The sequence below is a fragment of the Xenopus tropicalis genome, chromosome 8 (assembly GCF_000004195.4).
Source record: "Xenopus tropicalis strain Nigerian chromosome 8, UCB_Xtro_10.0, whole genome shotgun sequence".
Classification (NCBI taxonomy): Eukaryota; Metazoa; Chordata; class Amphibia; order Anura; family Pipidae; genus Xenopus; species Xenopus tropicalis.
Genome location: NC_030684.2, coordinates 106228928 through 106252340, shown reverse-complemented (window position 1 = coordinate 106252340; position 23413 = coordinate 106228928). Strand labels below are relative to the sequence as shown.

The 23413-nt window shown below is 38.7% G+C and overlaps 1 protein-coding gene across 2 annotated transcripts; it reads left to right on the top strand.

Annotated features, from left to right (window-relative positions):
* The first annotated feature begins 930 nt into the window (after positions 1-930).
* rbm25 (RNA binding motif protein 25) lies at positions 931-23167 on the top strand. Of its 2 annotated transcripts, none has more exons than XM_031890311.1 (18): positions 931-1121; positions 5010-5124; positions 6092-6141; positions 7791-7958; positions 8068-8125; positions 8631-8791; positions 9148-9336; positions 9938-10039; positions 14508-14770; positions 15203-15389; positions 16367-16456; positions 16551-16624; positions 18549-18699; positions 19560-19884; positions 20531-20805; positions 21152-21250; positions 22199-22246; positions 22680-23167. In XM_031890311.1, the coding sequence occupies exons 2-18, from the start codon at positions 5025-5027 to the stop codon at positions 22770-22772; spliced, it is 2433 nt and encodes an 810-aa protein (XP_031746171.1). In that variant the 5' UTR covers positions 931-1121; positions 5010-5024; the 3' UTR covers positions 22773-23167.
* Positions 23168-23413: the final 246 nt, after the last annotated feature.

Genomic DNA, 23413 nt, shown 5'->3' with positions numbered 1-23413 from the left:
AGCTAGAAGGTTTTTTTCTGACAAATATTCATGCTGGAGTTAGAGGTAAGAGAGATCAGTAAAGTCAAGATAGCCAGAGTTGGTAACAGAACATCAAGACTTCAGTAGCTTGGAAACTCTTTGAGAATATATCATATCAATTGTTTATATGCCCCTTATATCCACCCGAAGACCATGAATTTGCCTTCAAATTTTTGTTGGTTAATTTTAAATATCCTTTTCATGATAATAATAAAATGTTACAATATATTTCAATCTCAGATGATAAAGAAAGAGTCCAATACCTGCTATTGGGATGCCCAGATTTCAGCAAACAGCAGCTAATTAAAAAGTGGATTTTTGAGTGATTTTTTAAGGGGGATGTTGGAGAGTGTATCACTGGTGTATTTACATGTAATAAAGATAATTGATTGAAGGTTAAAATGGCACAAAACAAGTTCAGCAACTGGTATGAAATAGAATTAATCAAATTCCAAGAGTTCAAGTAACATTATTTCAAAAGAATGATTAATCAGGGCACTGCTACACACTACACAATTATTATATTTATTGGTCAAAATAACCATTTATAAATTAATTAAAATATAACGAAATATATTTAGTATTTTATGAATTATACACGTTTAACTCCAATATTAGTTTACTCCACTTTGTTAATTTCTCACAAGTGCTTTAAAAATCAGATAAGGCCTCAAATAACAGACCCTACCTCAGAATGACTAACTGGACTTTGCTTGTTTTTCACGTAGCTTTACATTTTTTTTTCTTTTAAAGTAGGCAAGGTTCGGCGACTTATCTCATCACTAGCGAAGCTACAGATATGTGACCATCAGTTCCGTCACCAAAATGGCCTGGACATCCCTTCACATACATTTTCAAGATGGCTAACATGTTACCACGCCCTCCGAATCACCACGGCGTTTCCCTCCTCCCATTTTCATTCGAAATGCATGCTGGGAGCCTGGCGAGCGGCGCTGCGGCGTGAGTAAGGCCTAAAGAAGGAAGGGCGCCGGTGCGTTTGTGTGAGGCCGCCACATATACTGGAAGTAGACCCGAGCAGAGGCCTGGAGAGCAATCACTAAGTAGCTAGGCACAGAAGCGTCCCCTGGCCAGCAGGGAAGGTGAGTGCGGCCAGGCCCGGCCCTATGAGTCCTTTATTTCGGCCAGTGCTGTGTATGTTTGTGCGTGCGCGGAAGCATGGTGTGGGGCGGTGGGATGGCGGAATCTTTTAATCCGCGGCTTCTATGTAACATAATGGAGGGGCGCATCTTCTCATCTGTGTGTTTATATTATTAGGAAGGAGAAAGAGGCCCATTCTGATGAGACTGACCAGTACTGGTGCCCGCCTTCTGGCAGGGATAGGGAGTGCTATTCCCCTAATTGTCCCTTCTATATTATCCCATGTATATTATCGATTGTTTCCTCACACAATCTACCTAAAGGAAAACCTGTAGAGCTGTAAATACAATAGCGCTAGTAGCGCCCAGCATTTGCCTCCCAGTGGCTATGGAATTCTGGGAACTGTGCATCTGGGCAGGCACTTGCCATGTTCACTGGTTTTAGGAACCTGTGGTAGGTGGGCTATTCCACAAATAACCTCACCCCATAACCCCAGTAAGTCTGTGCAGCCACAGAAACGCACCTGCTGCATAAGCACAAACGTCCAACTTGTCTGTTTATATTGGCAGTTGCAGGCAGACTGCCTCCCATGGCACCTATGTGTCTTTTACCTGCCAGGCTTTTGTAGGTGCCATCCAATCCTATCATTTTAAAGGAACAGTAGCACCAAAAAATGAAAGTGTATAAAAGTAGTTACAGTATAGTGTACTGTTGCCCTGCACTGGTACACCTGGTGTGTTTGCCTCAGAAACCCTATTATAGTTTATATCAGGGGTCCACAACCTTTCTTACTTGTGAGCCACAGTCAAATGTAAAAAGACTTGGAGAGCAACACATGCATCCTAAAAGTTCACGGAGGTGCCAAATAAGAGCTAAGATTGGCTATTAGGGGCCTCTATGCACACTATGAGCTTACAGGAGGCTTTATTTGGTAGGAAATCAGGAATTCAAAAATAACTCCCTGGTTTGGGGGCACTGAGAGCAACATCCAAGGGGTTGGTGAGCGACATGTTGCCCCGAGCCACTGGTTGGGGATCACTGGTTTATATAAATACCCTGCTGTGTGTAGCCATGGGGGCAGCCAATAAAAGGAGAAAAGGGACAGGTCACATAGCAGATAACAGATAAAAACCCCATTATATTGTACCTGTTATCTGCTATGCAACCTTCAACCTTTTCTCCTTTTTCCAGCTTGTATGGCTCCCCTCATGGCTACACAGCAGCTTATTTATATAAACTATAGTATCGTTTCTCAAGCAAACCCACAACTTTTAGGGCTCTGGCACACGGGGAGATTAGTCGCCCCCGAACAAATCTCCCTGTTTGCGGGCGACTAATCTCCCCGAGTTGCCATCCCACCGGCGAAAATGTAAGTCGCCAGTGGGATGGCACACGCTGTGCAGGCGATTTCGGCAAATCACCGAAGTTGCCTCGAGGGGCATTTTTGGCGATTTGCCGAAATCGCGCCGCCGCGTGTGCCATCCCACCGGCAACTTACATTTTCGCCGGTGGGATGGCAACTCGGGGAGATTAGTCGCCCACGAACAGGGAGATTTGTCGCGGGCGACTAATCTCCCCGTGTGCCAGAGCCCTTACCAGTGCAGGGCAACAGTACATTATATTTTAATTACTTTAAAACACTTTCATTTTTTGGTGTTACTGTTCTTTTAAAGTTAAATTGGTCTGTAAGGAACTTAATGCTTTTATCTGTGTAGCCACTACATTGTGTAACAACTTCCATAGAAATAAAGATCAGGCTTTCAACTAATGGGCTGCAAAGGAAACATGCCCATTACAGTGGCATTTGTACAGGCTTTAATAGCTTATAGTGATTGCTGCTCTTTATTAAGCTACCAAAGCATACTGCTTCCAAGGGCAGCTTGTTTGCATCTCCTTGTTTAGCTTGCAATGCCTCAAGTTATCATACACGTGAGTAGTTTTTGCCACCACACTATATATATATATATATATATATATATATATATATATATATATATATATATATATATATAATACTATAATTGTATATATATATATATTATACTATAATTGTATATGTGTCTTAAAAAATGTGCAGCCCCGGTCAAACAAAGTAGAAAAGTTTTCCAGCTGTGCCTGTTGCAGAGCCATTAGGCCAAACTGACCTGGAATCCAGTCTCAATCTCTTCATATAAATTACTTTTGGCTTTTAAGCCCTTAAAGGATAACTTTTATTTTAAAATCTCCAAACATTACTCTAAAGAGCCCCAAGAATAACACAATGTTCTCCCTGCATGCAGACATAGTTTGTTTCTCTGTTACAAGCAGCTCTTTACAGACTTCCTTGTTTACTTACTCTGCCCCTTTTGCTTTCTGAGCACTCCCTCTCAGTAGTTGAGCTGGCTGTAATAGAAAATAACTAAATATGCATGCAGGGAGACAGGTATGTTATCCTGGAGACTGTGCAGAGTAATTTAAAAAGAAAAAAAAAAAAAGTTATTCTTTAAAGGTGAAATATATCCTTGAACATTTTTGTAACATGCCAAAGTGCAAGGTCACTAGTGATGCGGATGAATAAGATGACACTTGTGCTAATGATTTTCATGGTTGGTGTGTTTTGTATTTGCATGAATGGCAAACCATTCCAAAGGGGCAAGGTTATTATCATTGCGGGTTTATGTAAAAAAGTCCATGGTATGTTATAAGGCTAAAGAGATGTCAATATTGACATATAGGAACTCTGGATTTACCACCCCCTCCTGACCAGGGGGTAGCTTTAGGATTCCCTTTGCGCCTTGTGTCAATAGGTACAATGCACTTGCTCCTACATCACTTGCACGCTTAAAGGAACAATAACACCAAAAAATAAAAGAGCTTTAAAGTAATTAAAACATAATGCACCGTTGCCCTACACTGGTAAAGGTTGTGTGTTTGTTACAGAAAGACTACTATAGTTTATATATATGAGCTTTTGTGTAGCCACGGGGGCAGCCATTCAAGCTGAAAAAAAGAGAAAAGGCACAGGTTACATAGCAGATAACAGATAAACTCTGTAGAATATAGTGGTTTTTTATCTGTTACCTGCTGTGTAACCTGTGCCTTTTCTCCTTTGAATGGCTGCCCCCGTGGCTACACAGCAGCTTATTTATATAAACTATAGTAGGCAAACACACAACTTTTACCAGTGTAGGGCAACAGTACATTATACTGTAATTCAATTTATAAACTTTTGTTTTTTGGAGTTACTGTTCCTTTAACATCAGAATTGACACCACATAGATCTCAATGCAATTGCATTTGATTTGCAACAAAATGTGCATACAGTTGTTAATTTTGCCAAATTGGATGCAGTTGCTCCAGGCAAAACACAGCTAGCAGTGATGACATTTGCATTCTGGGAAAATAATGCTGCTTTGTGGGGAAACATGCAGATATGATTGTGCTCAAAATTGCACCTTGGTCACTGCTTCTACATACGTAAATTACACTGTCTGCCTTATTGGCAAACCGTTATATGGTGTTGCCCTAGAGGCTGATCATGGGCATACTTTTGTGTGTAGATTGTTTGCACTCAAAGAAAATTGGTGTTGGACCTAAAGTGTTGTGCTGCCCACACAATACTCAAGTTCAGGGCTCTCCAACTGGAGGTCTGTGGGCCAGATGTGGCCCACCAAAGGATTTTTATGGCTTCCAGCCTTCTCATAGGCACTATAGACTTCACTATATAACATCATTTTAACTGAAACTAGTCCAGCATGCAGTATGAGAAATAATTGGCCCAATACATTGTGCAACAGACCTTACAGTTCTGCCATTTTAAATATTTTTACTTAGCATTTTAAACACCTCTGTTTGGTTGCAAATTCACACCATCCTATACTGATTATACTGATATGCGTTGTGTTCCCCAGGTTTTTACTATAAATATGTCTTATCCACCACATCTAAATCGCCCACCTATGGGGATTCCAACTCTTCCTCCAGGGATCCCACCACCTCAGTTTCCAGGCTTTCCACCACCTCCTGGTAAGTTAATGTAAACATTTGTATGCTTGTAACTAATAATCAGTTCTGATGCATTGCTATGTCAGTGCTGCCATTTATGTGACTCTGAATTAATAAACCCTGTTGTATTATAAATGCTTTCCAGTCAAATGGTAACAGCTGCAATCAAAATCACTGAGAAGCCTTCTAATTTACTTATAGCCCAACAGGCTGCAGCTGGGAAAAGAGAGTTTTGTTTTCAGCAAGGACTTCAATGGACTGCTGATTTTTTTTAAAGGTGCTCAAATGGGAGCAGGAAGTAGAATTTAACTTTAGTTTCAATTTAGTGCAAGAAATAGCAACGTTCACACATTTACTAATTAAAACAATAGGCAAAAGGTATATTCAGCACAAGCTCTATTCACTAAATTTATGCTGTATAGGGGGTGTACTCCTTAAATATGAATATTCTTCCATTGTCTCAGCTACAGAAGAATTAAAGGAGGCAATTTCTTCATGACTTCAAAATGGCTATGGACAGTTCTTGGTTCTGTGCACTGCAACTGATTTATTTTAGGGAGAACTCAGCAGTTTAACTTAGCTTCAAACAAAATATAGAATTTCTATTTGTAAGTCAGTCAGACATAGGGGCACATTTACTTATCCACGAACGCTCCAATGATATTTTCCGCAACATTTTTGCCGCTTGCTTACGGATTTCCAATACAATATTATCATGACTAATACGATTTTTTCGTAAGCATTTTCGTGATATCTGCAGTCTTCAGAAATTTTTCGTTTCCAATCCGAATTTTTCCCATTTGGGATTCGAACTCGTGTTTTTATAAATCTGCCCCATAGAGTTTTGTGTGATCTTGTTTGAGTATATTTTTGCATGGTATTTCATTCAGCTGTCTGAAGTAAAGCAGCCTATTGTGTATTATAAAGGATGGGCTGGAATTGTTTTACCTGAAGTATTTAGTATCCTTATTCTTTGCTTTATTTATAGGTACTCCAATGATTCCTGTACCAATGAGTTTAATGGCACCTGGACCAACTGTAAGTTTGATTAATAGCAGCATTGCATGTGCTCTTATATACAGGGTGGGGCATTAATACTGCATTTCACTTTGTCAGCAATGGTACAATCTGCAACCTTAGTATAGGGTTGGGCATTAATATTGTATCCTTTATGCATCATTAAATGTAGACCACCTGATAGATGCCACTAATAGAACAAAAGGAATAGTAATAGGAAATGAAAAAATTAAAGAGAACTTTACAAAAGTTACAAGTTTTCATAAAAGAAACCCATGTGAACTTTTTTCACATGATCTGGGCATGTCCTTATATAGCTAAATTCTGGTCAGCAGTCACTAAATACTTATCGAATAACTTGGCCTTCCCTACTGTGACTGCTCCCGAAACTTGCTTGCTTGGAGTCCTAGACGGTATAATTGCTCAAAATAACTCCAGGACGCGCTACAGAATACTCCTGTTCTATGCAAAAAAAACAGTCGCAATGCATTGGATGGGCTCTACCCTGCCTACCATTGCAGCCTGGAAGAATCTAGTGAATGCGGCGGCCCCTCTATATAAACTTACATACGAGACTAGAGGCGCACCTAATAAATTTGACAAAGTTTGGGGCCCTTGGTGTGACCTAGAGGGAAACTGAACGATCCTGCTCCTAGCTTATATGGTAGGTCCCCTAGTGCCTTCCCTCCTTTTTCTGCCATGCCCTGAATATTTAACTCGGCAAGGTGACGGACCCAATATGTTGGAACTGCTACCAGACTCACATTCTCACTTTGTAATGTTAAAACTAACCCTTTTGATTTTGGTTAAAAATGTTGGAGATAGACCTGGAAAAGAAAGTCCAATATGTTTTCCTCATTGCATTATTAAATGTATTACTCTATGTTTTTGTTTGTATGAAAAATTAATAAAATGCACCTTTAAAAAAAAAAGAAACCCATGTGGTCACAATTTAGATAAATGTATGCAAATCCTGAAAATACAAATATACTGTTTAGCTTCTGCCTTTGTGGATTATTTTTTTAGGTCCCTGTTGGCTGAAAATTTGCCTTTCTTTAACCCCCTGGCAAAACCCTTTAAGCATGCAGAAGTACATTACTGAGGGGTCTTGTATTATGCTGATCACGTATTTCCTGGTTTACACCACTGAACACCATCTTCTACTCCCTGTTTAAAAATGAAATGTGTGTCCCCAAGCACACTTCATGTTTTCATTGTTAGTCAGTCCTTCATCCGAGAATTGAGGGTAAAATTACATATCTTGATTACAGTGTGGTAGTACTGATTTTACTCTGAGCTGGGTGGTTATTCAGACACAGCCTTGTCACTAATATTCCCAATCTAATCTTATTTACTAGACTACAAAATAAGCTTGTTACCTTCTTTCGCACTTATTAATTAATAAGCAAACCTTTTATTTTAAAATCCATAAACAACTCTAAACAGCTTCCAAAATGACATCTCTCCCTACATTGAGTCTGGTGTTTTTTTTAAGATCATAAGATTTCTTAAGTGTTCTTCTGTAATGCTGGCTAAAGAATGGAGGTGTGACATTTGGGGGCGGGGGGATTGTGTGCATCTGTACATTTCTTAAATTGTTTGTGTATGGTCTTTGTGTATTTGTTTGCTAAAATAAATAATAAAAATTTATCAACTCTTTATTTTAATAGGTATTGGTACCAACAGTATCTATGGTTGGGAAACACTTGGGGCCTCGGAAAGACATGATTGGGCTGAAAAATAAAGAAAATGATGATAACAGTGGCCCAACTACCACAGTGTTTGTGGGAAACATATCTGAAAAGGCATCAGATATGCTCATCAGGCAGCTTTTAGCTGTAAGTCAATACTTCTGAGTCTTATACATATATCAACAGCAAAAACAATTTTTTTTTTTTTTTTTTTTAATTTGCAACTTAACTCTTTCCTTTTGTCTTTATTTTCTAGAAATGTGGCTTAGTCTTAAGCTGGAAGAGAGTACAAGGAGCATCTGGGAAACTTCAAGGTTAGTATCAATGGTTAATAGTAACTGTAAGGCCTGCGGTTGGGTGACTTATATTTACTTGTGCAGTAAACATTTTTAGGTTGTTGGAGTCAGTGACCCCTATTTGAAAGCTGGAAAGAGGCAAAAGAGGAAACATAGTGATTCAAAAACTATAAAAAATAAACAATAAAGACTAAATAAATGAAAAGTTGTTAAAAACAGGATGTTCTATAGCATACTAAAAATTAAGGATGAACTAGCTCTTTAAATTGTATGTAATGTGCAAGAATGTAGACAGAGCTTTCCTTATTTTCAGTTTGCTTTAATGCACATGAGTTATTTGTCTTGGTATGTAATACTCAAATCTCTAGTGCTGTTATCTCCTTAGTTTTGCCTTTTCTTTCAAGCAATGATTACACGGTCTTCCCTACTATATGATTGGTTTGGATCATGCATTTAAATATAGTAGAAAGCACTATTTTTGCATCCTCAGTAAATGCTTAATGTGCTTAATTATGTTATGCAGCCTTTGGATTTTGTGAGTACAAGGAACCTGAATCTACTCTGCGAGCTCTACGGCTTCTTCATGATCTACAAATTGGGGAGAAAAAGCTGCTTGTAAAGGTTGATGCCAAGACCAAAGCTCAGCTGGATGAGTGGAAAGCATCTAAAAGGGCTTCCAATGGAGTAAGTGTCTGGTTTTGATTTTATTCAACACTGCCATTTTATGTGGAATGGGTCTGCATTATTCATTAAAGTCTTTATTCTTAAAATCTCACTTCCCATGCCTCTGCTCAAAGTTACAAGCGCAGGGAAGGACTTCTGGTGGAATATGATATAATGAATCGCAACTACATACTACAAAAATAACTGATAGTGATGCACAAAATTTCAGGACATGTAAAAGCTTTTACTCCTATACATGGAATCTTGCACTGAATGATGTAGTGTGATTTATTTTGCATAGACAAATTAGAACATCTTAATTTATGTTCTGGGAAAAAAGGCAGACCTTGCTCATGTCTCTTTGTCTTGCGTTTTAGAGTGCAAAGCCTGAATCAGCAGCAGATGATGAGGATGATGTGGACGAGGATACAAAGAGGCGGGATGGGATTATAAAAGGTGCAATCGAAGTTCTGATTAAGGAGTATTCTAGTGAACTGAATGCTCCATCACAGGACTCTGATTCGCACCCCAGGAAGAAAAAGAAAGATAAAAAGGAAGAGATGTCAGTAAGTAAAGTTCTCTGTATATTGTCCCCAAGGTTTGAATGATAATGCTTTTTTGTTGCTAGTCAAAATAGAAGTGGGGAGAGGTGAAAACCTTGCCATAGCAGCTGTACATTGTATGTGTACGTGTAGAAGCAATTTGAGGTCTACAGTAGCTACTGTGTTATAAGCAATAAGGAATTTCTTATGGAGCCATGTAAAAACTAATATACAATCACACAAGACTATTGCCTTTACTATGGTGCAGTAGTAGGTACAGTTGATGTGGAGTGTTGTGGGCAGTTAATATCATGAAGACAGGGTGTGATTTACATTTAAAGGATGGCATAGATATCTTGATAAGTGTTGCCTGGTGCTTGAGGTATACTAGAGATTACATTTTACTGGATGGTAAGAATGCATGCTCTTGAAGTCTGCTCTGTATGGAGGGGAAACTGCACTGGGCTGGGAAAAGTTCTAAATAAATGCTGTGTGGCCATCTTACCTGTCTGTTCCAGACATCTCTCTCCATGTAATAGAGGAAAATGTGACAGTACTGCGCCATGTACAAGCCTAATTACTTATTATTGCTATCTGACCACTTGTTTGGTTTATTCTGTATCAGAACAGTGTACAACTGCAGGAGGATATAAATGCAATAGAAATGGAGGAAGACAAGCGAGACCTAATATCCCGTGAAATCAGTAAATTCAGAGATACGCACAAGGTAATAATTTTGTGTTAAATCTTTTCTTCATAAAATATAAATCAAGCTTTTTGCAGAATCAAAAGCCACATAGTTGTAGCATAAACAGCATTCCCATATGTAAAAAATTCACACAAGAAGAGAGAAAACCTGTGTGTCAAGATACACGGTCAGTGCTCCTTAGGAGCGAATCACAATTCTAGCTGGCAAATTTCGTAAGTCAGCAAGCTTTGTTCAGCAAAAATTAACCTAATTTATTTAGAGGTTTAGGTTTATTATATTTAATATTTACCAAGCATCCATGTATATTTAGATTTATGACAGGCATATTACAGACTGCTCTTAACTGTACAGCAGCAGTAGTTGAGTGGACAGTTTTCCATAATTTGCACATACATGTGCTGTTTGTAAAGTGAAAGTAGATAAGGGTGTTCCACACATGCCACAGTTAAGATGCATGGAAGAATTGTACATTCCCTTTAAAGCTAATCTATTCATTGAACCCCACCATTATGATAGAGATCATATGGTGACTAATGCAAGATGAAACTCACAGCTTGGAAAGTAACATGGAATGCAATGTAAGTATGAGCTTCTGTTTTTTTATTATATTTTTGGATACCCCCTCTAAAGATATGCAAAGGGGCAACTGGCTTGTTATTTAATCACCTAATAGCTTTTGGGGACAGAAATTGTCATATTAGGTTTACCTACATGTCCTTTTTCCAGAATGCAAGTTAAAGTAGTGCTAGTAGGTTTTGTGTTGAATAGGAGCACAGATTATACTCTGTATTTGACAGATTGGCTTAAAAAATGGCCCATCCATTTCAGTTTCCTGCATACTAAGTACATTCTTAGCATAATGCAGACATTGTACGGTGCCCATTATAAGAACTTTCATTAGTATTGCAAAAAGTGTACTTAATTGTTTTAAGCATGCATATTTCAAAGGATTTGTTGTTGTAAGCCAAACTTACTACATCACACCCTAATCATCAAAAGTAGTTTTTTTTCCCCCCTGTTTTTGGCTGCTGAAATTGCCAGTATGGGAGAGATTACTGAAAAAAATGTTAGAGATACTGACACCATAAATTAAATCATAACATTGTCTTTGCATAGTCTTTATAATTTTGCCATAAAAATATTTGTCCAGTGCTTTTACCTATCTGATCCTCCATGTCTGTCTAAGAAGAGGCTGCCATGTTTGTGCAGCAGTAGTCCATTAGCATTAGAAGCAATAGCTAACAGGTTGAGGGGGGACAGGCAGGTTGGCAGAATAGTCAGGTCTAGGAACTTTTTTGTAAGTAACAATTACTTACAAAAGCAGACTTATTAGCAAAAAAGATCAATGTGATTTATAGGTAACTTTTTTGTACCTTCATTTTGTTGAGTAGTGTTCTGGTGTCTGTATCACCTTAAGATTTTGATATAGTTGTTGATATTCATATAGTGCCTACACATTTTATACAGTCTTTACAAAATGTATACATCGTTGCTATCAAACCCTGCTCCAGTAGAGTCTACAATCCCTATCCTTTCAAATACACACTAGGGGCAATTTTTTCAGGGAGCATTTAACCTGCCGGTATGTTTTTGGAGTGTGGGAGGAGACCCTCACAGACACAGGGAGAATATACAAACCAAAAAAATCTTGTAGATTGTACCCAAGCTGGACCCCAGCGCTTTGAGGAAGGAGTGCTGCCTACACAGTGTTAAATGCTTGCTGCTAATAGGTAAGAAAGTTGAAAGGCTTTCATTGTGTAGGTTTTGTGCAGGCTGCTCTGGCTGCTTAGAATTCGCCCAGGTTGGTGGTTTCCAGTATCTGAATCTTGTTTCCTATTGCTGCAGCAGACATGAGCAAGCTAATCTAATCATCCATGTAAAGCACCCCATACTGTATTGTAAGAGACCACATTTAGGTAACAAAAAAAATTTGTAGGTGAGAGCTTATTGCAAATCCAACAAGTCTGTTCTTTCAGAAAGAAATAAAGTACAAGCTATCCCAAAAAGGTTCTGTTTAGGTTTAATTTTTTTCTGTGTGAATTTGCTAACCATGGCCTACAAAATTTCCTATAAAGAATGCCACCATCATTTTATTACATACCCCAGAAGTATCTGATAATTATTTGCCTACTGAGGAATGGACAGGAAGTATTTATAGCAGTTTTGTGAGCAGCATGTTATCGGAGTATTGAATGTCCAGGGAATAAAATTGTCTAAAACTATAAACAACCCCTTTCATTGTCATGTTTGTTAATGAATGATCAGCTACATGAATTGCAGGCTGCTCCTAAGTTTGATGAGGAGGTCTGTCCTGTTGATCGTAAATGTGCACTTACTTCCATGATACCATGGTGAGTAGTGATGTGTACAAGCTCATTTATATAGTTATAAATGAATGAGGACAATCCTTTTGAAGGCACCATTGTTATTAGGGCACATTCAAATAAGTTATTAAGTAGTTTGTTAACCTTTCTGCTGCAAAAGACCTGTCTGGTGCTGATCTATGACCTAGAAGTAGGGTCCAGTCTGATTTGTGGAGATCTGGACAGGTGAGCACAGTGATCCTTTGCATGTTTTGGTAGGATTTTCTAAAATAACACTGCAGCTGCCTTGTGGCTGTTGGCATCAGTATTGTAGGGGGTGTCCATTTACAGCACTGATGTATCTGAAGACTAAGAGGTAAGCCAATTCCATTATCGACTGCTTCATTTTCTCTCTATCCTTCTTCTGTTCTTTCTCTTGTTTGAATCTTGTCTTGCTAAATGCAGTGTTATGCTATTACACATTTGCTTCCTTTTATATGTAAGCCTCACTTTTAGCTGTGTCACATTGGAAATGCAGATTATAGAAACTTTTCTCTTTTGGCGGGGGTTTTATACGATAAAAACATCATTTGATTAGCTGGCATATAAGCCGTTGGTAAACTTAATTTCCCTTAAATTGGGTCATTACTTGCAAATCGGAGCATCTGTAGTATGCTGTAAGTATTTTCCGTGACAGTGCATATACATATTTTATAGTCTTTGAAATGAGGTAAGTTTAAAAAATGGGGGGACAAGCCTTCCTTTAAGTTTAAAGCCCGTATTTTATGATTAGAACCCCACTTTATGTAATATATCTTCCAAACGTATTTTATTTTTTGCTTCTCAGTGTCTGTTTCTGTAGTCTGTCAGTGTATCCAATTCTGAGATCAGTGTGCTAAACTGTCTACTATTCTTTGCTGTGTACATTTAATTGTAAAATACCACTCCATATACACTTTACTCTCACTCCTGAACTCCCCTCGGCAATGAACTGCTGCTTGTGGCAGGTAAGATGGCTTTTACAGTTTTTTTTCTCCAATGAATTAAAGTTTTGCACTGTTGATATTGCTGCATTTTACATTAACTTTTATTCCAGTGGTTATGAAATCATGAGCTGAAGGGACATTTTTTTTGTTTGTTTATTTAAATATCTCTGAACAATATATGCCATACAGTGTATAGAGTGTGCTGTTCAGGCAAATGTGAGACTGAAATGGTCTTGTCTGTTTTCCAACAATGTACTTGCTCTTCCTCCCAGAATCATAGCTTATAGGCAAAGTTAATCCAGTGTTGGCGGTCCATGTCCTAGCACAGCATCTGTAAGTTAAATCAAAACTGTTGCGAACGAGGATGAATATATGATCTGTGGATGTTTTATTTCCAATGTGTTCAAGGTACTCTGGGTCGTAGACATTTTTTTTCCCCACCATTTTTAAAATAAGTGCAATTTTTGCCATCGCAATGGATCCAGTGGATATCTCTGTAGTTTTTCATGTCTCAGTCGAGTGATTTCCAACCTTCCTGACTGTGTCACAATTTTACATCATACTTTGAAGAGTAAACCAAGGCTTTGTAAGTTTTTAACCATTTCCAACCCTGCTGTAGGCAAACACTGTTGCCATGACATATTACTACACCTGAGGATGCCAGTAAAGCTTTGTTCCACACTCTCTACTCAGGATTTTTTACCTGTCCATTTTTACACTATGCACATTTTTAAAGCAGCATTTCATAATTTATTTTACAATATGTTCAAGATAATTATACTTGGTAACTACAAAAGCTGCTTCACATGAGCTCCCAGCTGTTGGCCTCTACAGGTCTGCTAAACTTTGAAATTAGCCCTATTTTTCTTATTTTTTAAACCCTAAATAGGGTCCTTACACTCCTGACACTACTTACTGTACATACACATTAGGGTTTGAACACTTATGCATTCCTCCCTTGAATTATTTGCCAGTCACTCTACTAGTTTGTTACCTAAAATGTGGAATGCTGCTTTAAATTCTGCCTAGCCCCTTAGAAGTTACGGTTGGAGACTGCTGGTTCTTTTAGCTACGTATTTCTTGCACGATATCTAGTCTTGTGGAATTTTTTGTTTTTGCTACACTTTTGTCTTTTTTTTTTCTTTAACCTTTTGCCCTGTGTTTGATATTAACAGTCTTATTTCATTGGTTTTGTAGAAATTGGAGGAGGAGAAAGGCAAAAAAGAAAAGGAGAGGCAGGAAATAGAAAAAGAGCGCAGAGAACGTGAGCGAGAACGAGAGAGGGAAAGAAGGGAACGGGAACGTGAAAGGGAAAAGGAGCGAGAAAAGGAGAAAGAAAGAGAGCGGGATCGTGAGCGGAACAAAGACAGAGATCGAGACAGGGACCGGGACAGGGATAGAGATCGCGACAAAGATAGAGATCGTGCAAGGGACCACAGTAAAGACAGGAGCCGATCAAGGTAAAAAAAAAAAAAAGCACAACAGATATTTATTTGCACCAAAGATGTATTTTAAAGCTTGATGTGAATGTACCTTTATCTGTAAAATGCTGCAGAAATGTGTTGGCACTATACAAATAGAAAACAAATCAAAAATGTTTCTGTGCAATGGCCAAGCACATCATGCTTGGGGTCTAATGTATTTAAAATTATGGCATATAAAACTACCAAACCCATAGGTAGACCTGGGTCTAAAAATACATTGGAGGTGCCACAACCAGCTTGTGGGTTTCAAGAACCACGCCTGCTCTAAAGGGGCGTAGGCAGAAGCCATGACAAGACAATCTGTGTGTGATGCAGATAGCCTGTGGTGGGGGAGGGGAACTAGATTGTTTTAACCATATCTTTTGTCCGGAATTAGCTTGTTAAGTATGAAATCATCTCCTTTAACAGAGAAAAAAGCAGAGACCGTGACCGAGATAGGGATCGTGAGAGAGATCGTGAAAGGGAGAGAGAGCGTGATCGAGAGAGGGATAGAGAGAAAGACAAGAAAAGAGATCGGGAGGAAGATGAGGAAGAAGCTTATGAAAGGCGAAAACTGGAAAGGAAACTGCGGGAAAAAGAAGCTGCCTATCAAGAGGTAATTGTGTATTAATTTTAAAGAATATATCCGTGGGATTTCTAATCAGTGTTAAACCCAAAATTTGTGGAAAAGGAAGCATTAGTTAGGCTTTCCCCATGTATTTTTCTATATAAAGAAGTATGATAGCTGAGCGCATAGTCATTGTATAATCATAGGGAAAGCCTAATCTTTCAAGAATTAAGGTCCCCATACACTGGCAGATCCGCTCGCTTGGCGAGGGGCCAAACGATCGAATTATAATGACGGGCATAGGTGAAATCGGTCCAGGGACTGCATCGGCTCGTTGATCCGACTAGATTTTTTAACCTGCCCGATAGAGATCTGGCTGATTTCAGGCCAGATATCGGTAGGGCAGGCCCGTCGGGAGTGCCCTTACACGGGCCGATTAGCTGCCGAGTCTGTCCAAGGGACCGATATTGGCAGCTACTAATGGTCTGTGTATGGGGACCTTTAAACATCTAATGGGATCCCAGTGAAAGAATAACTTCCACAATAGTGTCACAGAGATGTATTGTTCTGTAGCCTTGACCACACATCTTTAGAAACAAAGTGCTTCTCTTTGCTGTATATAGTGTCATACTACCCGACATACGTATACTTGTGTACATATGCTGTACAAATGGATGTCACAATTCTTTTTAAATGGGTAGTTCACTTTTAAAATTAACTTTGTCATAGAAAAATCCTTTACTTTGCTTATTCTTATGAAACTTCAGGTTTGTCAATGATTTGTTTCTGCACAGTGCGTTTTACAAATTGTAATTATAAAATTTAAATACCTACCCTGTAAAACTAAAAGGGGGTTGTTTAAAAATATTCTTGGACTGATCACAAACCCCATTTGAATGTGCAACTCACTTAGTTCTTGCTTATTCAGCATAAACAAGCCCGATCTATAGTACTTTTGTATGTTGTACAGTAGTGATTTAAATTATTTTCTCTGTTCCCGGGTAACATTTTTTCTTTATTTTTAGCGCCTTAAAAACTGGGAGATCAGGGAGAGGAAAAAGGCAAGAGAATATGAAAAGGATGCAGAGCGTGAGGAGGAAAGACGCAGAGAAACGGTATCAATTTTTGTTAAACTGAATATTATTGATGGTGATTTTTTAACAAGCTTTTTAATACATTTGATATTCAAACTTTTATTTATTTTACCAGGCAAAAGAAGCAAAACGACTCAAAGAGTTTTTGGAAGATTATGATGATGACAGAGATGATCCAAAATATTACAGGTACACAGTGCATGTAACACTATAAATTGTCCGATAATGCTAATTACAATTTGAATAAATGTTTCTTTGGGTGGTGGTATAGGGGATGTTAATTTAAAAAACAAAAAAAAACTTTATAACTGGGGAATATGGATGTATATGTTAAATTGGTCCTTTTGTGTTTTGTTTGCCCCCCCCCCAAGCTTATTTAAAAAAAAAAAAAATGTAATATAATTTTTCATTAATATAACATAATATAATTTTTATTTGAATATAATTTTTCTCATTAAAGGGAACTTTGCCTATGTCCTACACTAATCTTACATTTGAAAGGTGCCCTCTGCCACCTTACAGCTCCGCTTTCTGCTCCTCTCCTGTCTAGTCCTATCATGGCTTCAAGCCACAGAGCAATTAGGCTTGTAGATGGAAAAAGAATGAGTAGGCTGGAGGACGTGTAAACAAGTGCTGCATCCTATTTGTACTTTTGTCTATCTAAAGAAAATATTCTTTAAAGGAGAAGGAAAGGCTAGTAAAGAGTTAATCTCAAGCTGCAGGCATACCTTCAGTTGTCTCAATAGTGCCCTTAAAGGACCAGTAACACCATTTAGACATCCCAGCCCCAATCAATCAACTTACAGTTTTTACTTGAAATACTCTGCTGCATACTGCATTCCTATAAAGTATCAGTAAAAAATCAGAATCGCCACTTTTCTATCGAGTATATAGGGTCTTCGCCATCTTGCAGGGCTTCAAAGCTTCTTTCCCCTACATGCGCGCTGCCGTCAGCTTCTTCCTGGTTTTGGCTTTGAATATCCCGCCTCCGTGCGTTGCACTGCTTAGCAACCAGCTAAGCTACTCTCTTCAGTAGCCTTCCCTCCCAGCGTATCTGCCACAAGCCCCTCTGCATTCCATTCACCCAGGGTTCCGCTCCCTTACCTTCCCTCCCAGCGTATCTGCCACAAGCCCCTCTGCATTCCATTCACCCAGCGTTCCGGTCCCCTTACCTTCCCTCCCAGCGTATCTGCCACAAGCCCCTCTGCATTCCATTCACCCAGCGTTCCGGTCCCCTTACCTTCCCTCCCAGCGTATCTGCCACAAGCCCCTCTGCATTCCATTCACCCAGCGTTCCGCTCCCCTTACCTTCCCTCCCAGCGTGTCTGTCACAAGCCCCTCTGCAGTCCATTCACTGCTGTTCAAGCAGCATGTCTCTCCCCCCTCCTCTTACCGGCAATAACTGAACTTCCGGGTTACTGCCGGATGTCATGTGAAGAGGGAGACATCGGGTGCGCGCTTGTAGAGAGGGGAAGTCACCGTATTGCCTTTCTTCAAAAATGTTTTCATAGCGTGGAGAGGAGTTTTATTGAGGATTTTTTGGCTAAATGGTAGGTGAATAAGTACAATGCAGCTGGACGTAGGTATTATTTAGAGGGTGTAGTTTTAATTTTTTTTAATAAAAATTTTTGCTGTTACTGTTCCTTTAAGTCTCCCCATATTTCACCTGTTCAGAAGATTTGAAGCCAAATAGGAAGAAAAACCGCTGAGCGGAGTAATGAAAGTTCCCATAATGCCTCACTCCTGCATAGACACCCAGACCAAGTGAACATGTTCAGTTAGTAAGACTGAGTCAGCTTCCTGCTGATTGGCTCAGATCCACATTCCTAAGGGGGGAGCAGGAAAGAGCAGAGAACAGAAAGCTTGGGTGTCTCTGGCACAGGAATTATAGACACCAGAAATCTTTTTTCAGAGAAGTCAGTGCAGCGTTTCTGTGAGTGCTTATGGCTGTATTTACATAGACCTTTCTGATAAAGCTTACTTAGTTTTTACCTTTCTTTCTCCTTTAAAGTCCCTATTCCTATTCTTATTTTGTATATTTTCAGTATTCAATGTAGATGTTTATCAGTAATGGTACAGGAGTGATATTACATGTTAATTGTTTACTGTGCAGGGGCAGTGCCCTCCAGAAGAGGTTAAGAGACCGTGAAAAGGAAATGGAAGCTGATGAGCGGGATCGTAAAAGAGAAAAGGAAGAGCTGGAGGAAATAAGACAGCGACTGTTAGCAGAAGGCCATCCAGATCCAGATGCAGAACTGCAGAGGGTGTGTTTTATTAGGAAGATATTCTTTACCAAAATGTCAAGGGTTGTGTGGAAAGGAAAGTGAGCTGGGAGAAGTCAAGGTAGTAAGCATTACACAATGGGTACTACACCACCAATTAGGTATGCAATTCTAATAGTATATGATAAGTTAAGTTGAGACATTTGCCTCCAGCCATATTTCCTATCTGGCTGGATTAAAACACTAACTGTTTAGGCAGGGAGTAATTTATGAGCTTTTTCCAAAAGTTCAGTGTGGGAGGTCCGCTTGATTTCCAATGTAGCCATATAACTCTCTTGCATAATAGGGTAACTGTAAATAACAGAGATTAGCAGGGAGTCCCAGTGGTAAAGTTCCTGTAATACCCAGGAGGTATAAAGTAGGTGATTGTATATTAGGAAGTGCTAATGCAGTTTCAACGTAATTCAACCCCTGTTGCCAGGGGCATTTCCAAAAGACATTTATAAAGGTAACGAGCATCAAGACACCTGGGAGAAACCTGTTGAAAAATTTGATATGTATTGTCTGTCCCTAGTGGGAATGGTTAAATGAGGTACCAAAGCAAGGGCATGTATTCATATTTCCTTCTCCAATTCTGGTACCGTTGCTGTTGAAATTCAATTAAATAAAATATTAGCTGAAAGTGGTAATTCAGATTGAGGCACATCAAATTTTTTGCACTCCCCATCAATGGTTTTTACTCCTGCGACTGCCCCCCTAGCGATCTCGGTTACAAAGCTAAAACGTGGAAGGTATTTAGTGTCCCAAATGAGGAAACATTTGGACAAGACAGGTTGTTTTATGCAAATTTTATGTGCTGTCTGAAAGGACTCCACTAATATAATATTACTGTTTTTTTACAGATGGAGCAGGAAGAAGAGAGACGGAGACAGCCACCACAAATCAAGCCCCAGCCAGAGTCTGAAGAAGAAGAAGAGGTGAAACCCATGAGAGAAGAGAAAATAGAGGAACCTGTAGAAGAAGAGGAACTTGAACCAAAGCCTTGCCTTAAGCCTACGATGCGGCCAATCAGCTCTGCTCCCTCTGTTTCTTCTGGTAGCCGTAATGCCACTCCAAATTCCCCAGGGGATGAGTCTCCTTGTGGCATCATCATTCCTCATGAGAACTCGCCAGAGCAGCAACCACAAGAGGAATACAGGCCTAAAATAGAACTTAGCTTAAAATTAGGTGAGTGTAGAATAAATATCAATATATAATACACAAAAGCCATGAATATCCTGTAAATTATATCCTTAAAAACTTAGTGATGTCATCGGTTATAATCTGTGCTTAGTGATGTAATTCCTGTCACATGACTCACTGAAACTTGGAGTTCCTTGACCTGTGTAAGGATTTTATATGGTCATGGAACTCCTCTGTGACTTATATTTTACAATAAGCGGGTACTTTATTGACTTTAATGTAGCTGAACTGGTTGGCTTTGTGACCATGGAGCCAAATCAATCATCCTAAATTTCACTCTTTAAATATTCCACATTTTTGAATGCACTTCACATTAGTGGTAGGAAAAATTTTACAACTTACAGGAGCTCTGAAAACTCTGCAGCCCGGATAGCCGCCCCCCCCCCAAGGCCAAAATAAAGCACATGTCTGTGATCGCTACAGCAGCCCTTCTGGCATTTGCCAGAATATTTTGATTGCCTGTCTGAAAGTGCTTAGGATATCTGAGCAGTGTGGTAATACTGATCCTGAGTGATTTATGTGTTGCAGCTTTGAGAGATATATATTGTATATATGTTGTATTTTTCTTTATTTACATTTGTGTTTTATTGAAATTAAGAACAAATATATAACCATATTTTTCATGATTTAGGTGCACCTAATAGTCCCAGTCAGCCAAATGCTGCAAAGAGGAAGAAGTTGCCAGTAGATAGTGTTTTTAACAAGTTTGATGATGAAGATAGCGATGAGGTGCCTCGAAAAAGAAAACTGGTACCGTTGGATTATGGGGACGATGACAAGACCTCGGCCAAAAACAATGTGAACACAGAAGAGAAACGGAAGCATATTAAGAGTCTTATAGAGAAAATTCCCACAGCCAAACCAGAGCTATTTGCTTATCCTTTGGACTGGTCTATTGTGGACACTGTGAGTTGTTTATTTACTTAGTGTAGCTTGGATTTTGGCAGGAATAATTTGTTTTCTTGTGTATAATTGCATTTTTAAAATATAGGTTAAAATAATATCTACCATTGTCAGTCTCAGGGCCGGCATATTTTTTTTCCATTAGAAACAAGTTGTACTGCTCCTTTTGATAGCAGTGGTAGTTGGGCTGCTTCCCTCGCATAGGGTGAGCAGAAATTTTAGAGAATTTGTGAGATTTCAGTGGGTTGTATTACCAGGAACGCAGATATCGCAAACAGAGTACTTTCTCTAGAGCTTTGTGTATCATGGGTACAGTGACTAAATAAATACATTTTTTGTATTTGCCAAGACATTAATGGAGAGACGAATTCGGCCGTGGATAAATAAGAAGATTATAGAATATATAGGCGAAGAAGAAGCAACATTAGTTGATTTCGTCTGTTCGAAAGTAAGTGTGTTAAATTTTTTATTTAAAATTCAGTTTGGTATTATTAAAGGGGCAGTAACACTTTTCCAAACTCCCCTACTTAGGAAGGTAACAAATCCCATCATTGATGGGGGTTGAGGAGATAGTTTTGATGGATTATTGTCAAGCCCCTAGGTATCTCTAGATTTGCCTTCCCTGGACTCCTTCAGACCCAGCATGTGCGTTCATGCAGTTTACTTCCAGTTATATGCTTAAGAAGTGTTTTGTTAATTAACTTCACTGCCAAAAATCAATTGAATACCAGAATTATTTGGACTTTTGTCATTTAAAACCTTCTGAGAAGTAATAGTAGGTCAGGGTCAGCCTTATCTTTCAGTGTTACAAAAATATGAAAGCATTCTGTTATAGCCATATAGCCTGTATCTAGGATGGCATATAAGTGTTAATCCAAATCTCACCCTGATTGATAATTCATCTTGACAAGTATCAAGGACAGGAAATTGGCAGTTTCACCCAATTTTCAACCTAACCGGGCTTTATGTATTGCTCATTCTATACTGCTGTAGGTTTTTAAGTTGTAATGCATTGTTATGCCTAACAGACTAACCTTGTGCTGTATACACTGACAACATCTTAAAGTTTAGTAAAGTGGTATGCTGAGACTATTTTAAATTGGTCTTTTTGTGTTTTTCCTAATTTTAGCTTGTTCTGCACTTTAGAATTGGTAGCTGATTATTTTCTCTAATAGCACAATTGGGCAGTAGTTTTGAAGCCCTAATAGATGACTAAAAGGCCAAAATAAAGACGAACCAGAAAAATAGATAAATAAGCTTTCCTGTGCAGTACTGTATAACAATAGATACAGAAAAATAAATGCAAATTTTAGTTGCATAGGAATATTTATTTCAAGGGACCATTTAAGAATAAAGTCAACACTGATCTTTTTGCTTTTTTCCCCCCTGTCCCCAGGTAATGGCCCACAGTTCGCCTCAGAGCATACTGGATGATGTTGCAATGGTAAGTTCAAGCTCTTAAATTTAAGTATAGTAATGTAGTGTTGCTTAATATCGTGTGGGATGGTACTGTTTGCTTTTTGTTTTTATTGGCACTGGATCTGTAAAATAATTTTGTTCTTATGCTCTAAGAGTAAACTGGCTGCTTCAGGGTAGTGCTGTTTAACTTTACGCATCAAGCCAACAGTCATGTTTAGGGAAAGAACTATAATAAACACAAATTCACAGAAGTGTATAGAGCCCTTTGGTAAAGCAAAATGCCATAAAAAAATCATTGGAGGTGTGCATCCAGGAGTAATAAATAACGGCTAATTAAGGAATATCTCTGATTTTCTGGATGCCACTTAGCCAACTGTAAATGAAATGAATGTATAACATTAGTATTGCCTGTATAGTAGATCACGCTGAAGCTCTACGTGTGTTCTCTTCCTTGCTAGGTTCTGGATGAAGAAGCAGAAGTATTCATTGTGAAAATGTGGAGGCTTTTAATTTACGAAACCGAAGCTAAGAAGATTGGCCTTGTGAAGTAGTTCTGAAATGTTGACCTTTAATTTAAATGTTCATCAAATTTAACTTTGCTGTCTGCCGGGCCGTTATTTTTCACAGCACACCGACGAGCCATACATTGAAGTCTTCAGCAAAGCCGTCAATAATTCAGTAGTTTGTCGTCAGACAAGCAAAATCTGTATTTTTATGTAGAGAATGTGTTTTTTGTTTTTTTTTTTCACCTCTGTCCGCTTTGTCCGGAATCTTTCTTCTTGTGACAGCCTCTCACCCGTCACTGGACGCTATCACCCAGTAAACCAGTGTTTTACTGCTACGGTTTCAAAACTGCAGCTACTGTATAATGGTCCCTTGAGTAGCAATGTTTTGCAAATATATGCTCTTGTATATATATATTAAAATCTCCAGTTTTATTTTGCAACCACTTTGCACTTAAATGTTTTTTCAATGTACAAAACTTACAGGCCATTATATGCTCCCTCTAATGTGATTTTTTTGAGGTTTTCCCAAACATGCATCAATGTGCTTTTCCTTTTCTTTTTTTTTTTTTTTAAATGTTGGATTTGGGTTAAGGGTGTGGATCAACTTCTCTGATGTGAAAAAGTATTCTTCCAGGGGTAAAATCAGAGAAACCTGACAAATTATTTGTACAATTAAGCAGCATAAA

Bases quoted from the DNA above. Each gene is read 5' to 3' on its own strand.
- rbm25 (XM_031890311.1), top strand. From the start codon at position 5,025: ATGTCTTATCCACCACATCTAAATCGCCCACCTATGGGGATTCCAACT. The intron at 20,806-21,151 runs GTGAGTTGTTTA...GTATTTGCCAAG, and splicing joins ACTGGTCTATTGTGGACACT to ACATTAATGGAGAGACGAAT. The intron at 22,247-22,679 runs GTAAGTTCAAGC...CTTCCTTGCTAG, and splicing joins TACTGGATGATGTTGCAATG to GTTCTGGATGAAGAAGCAGA.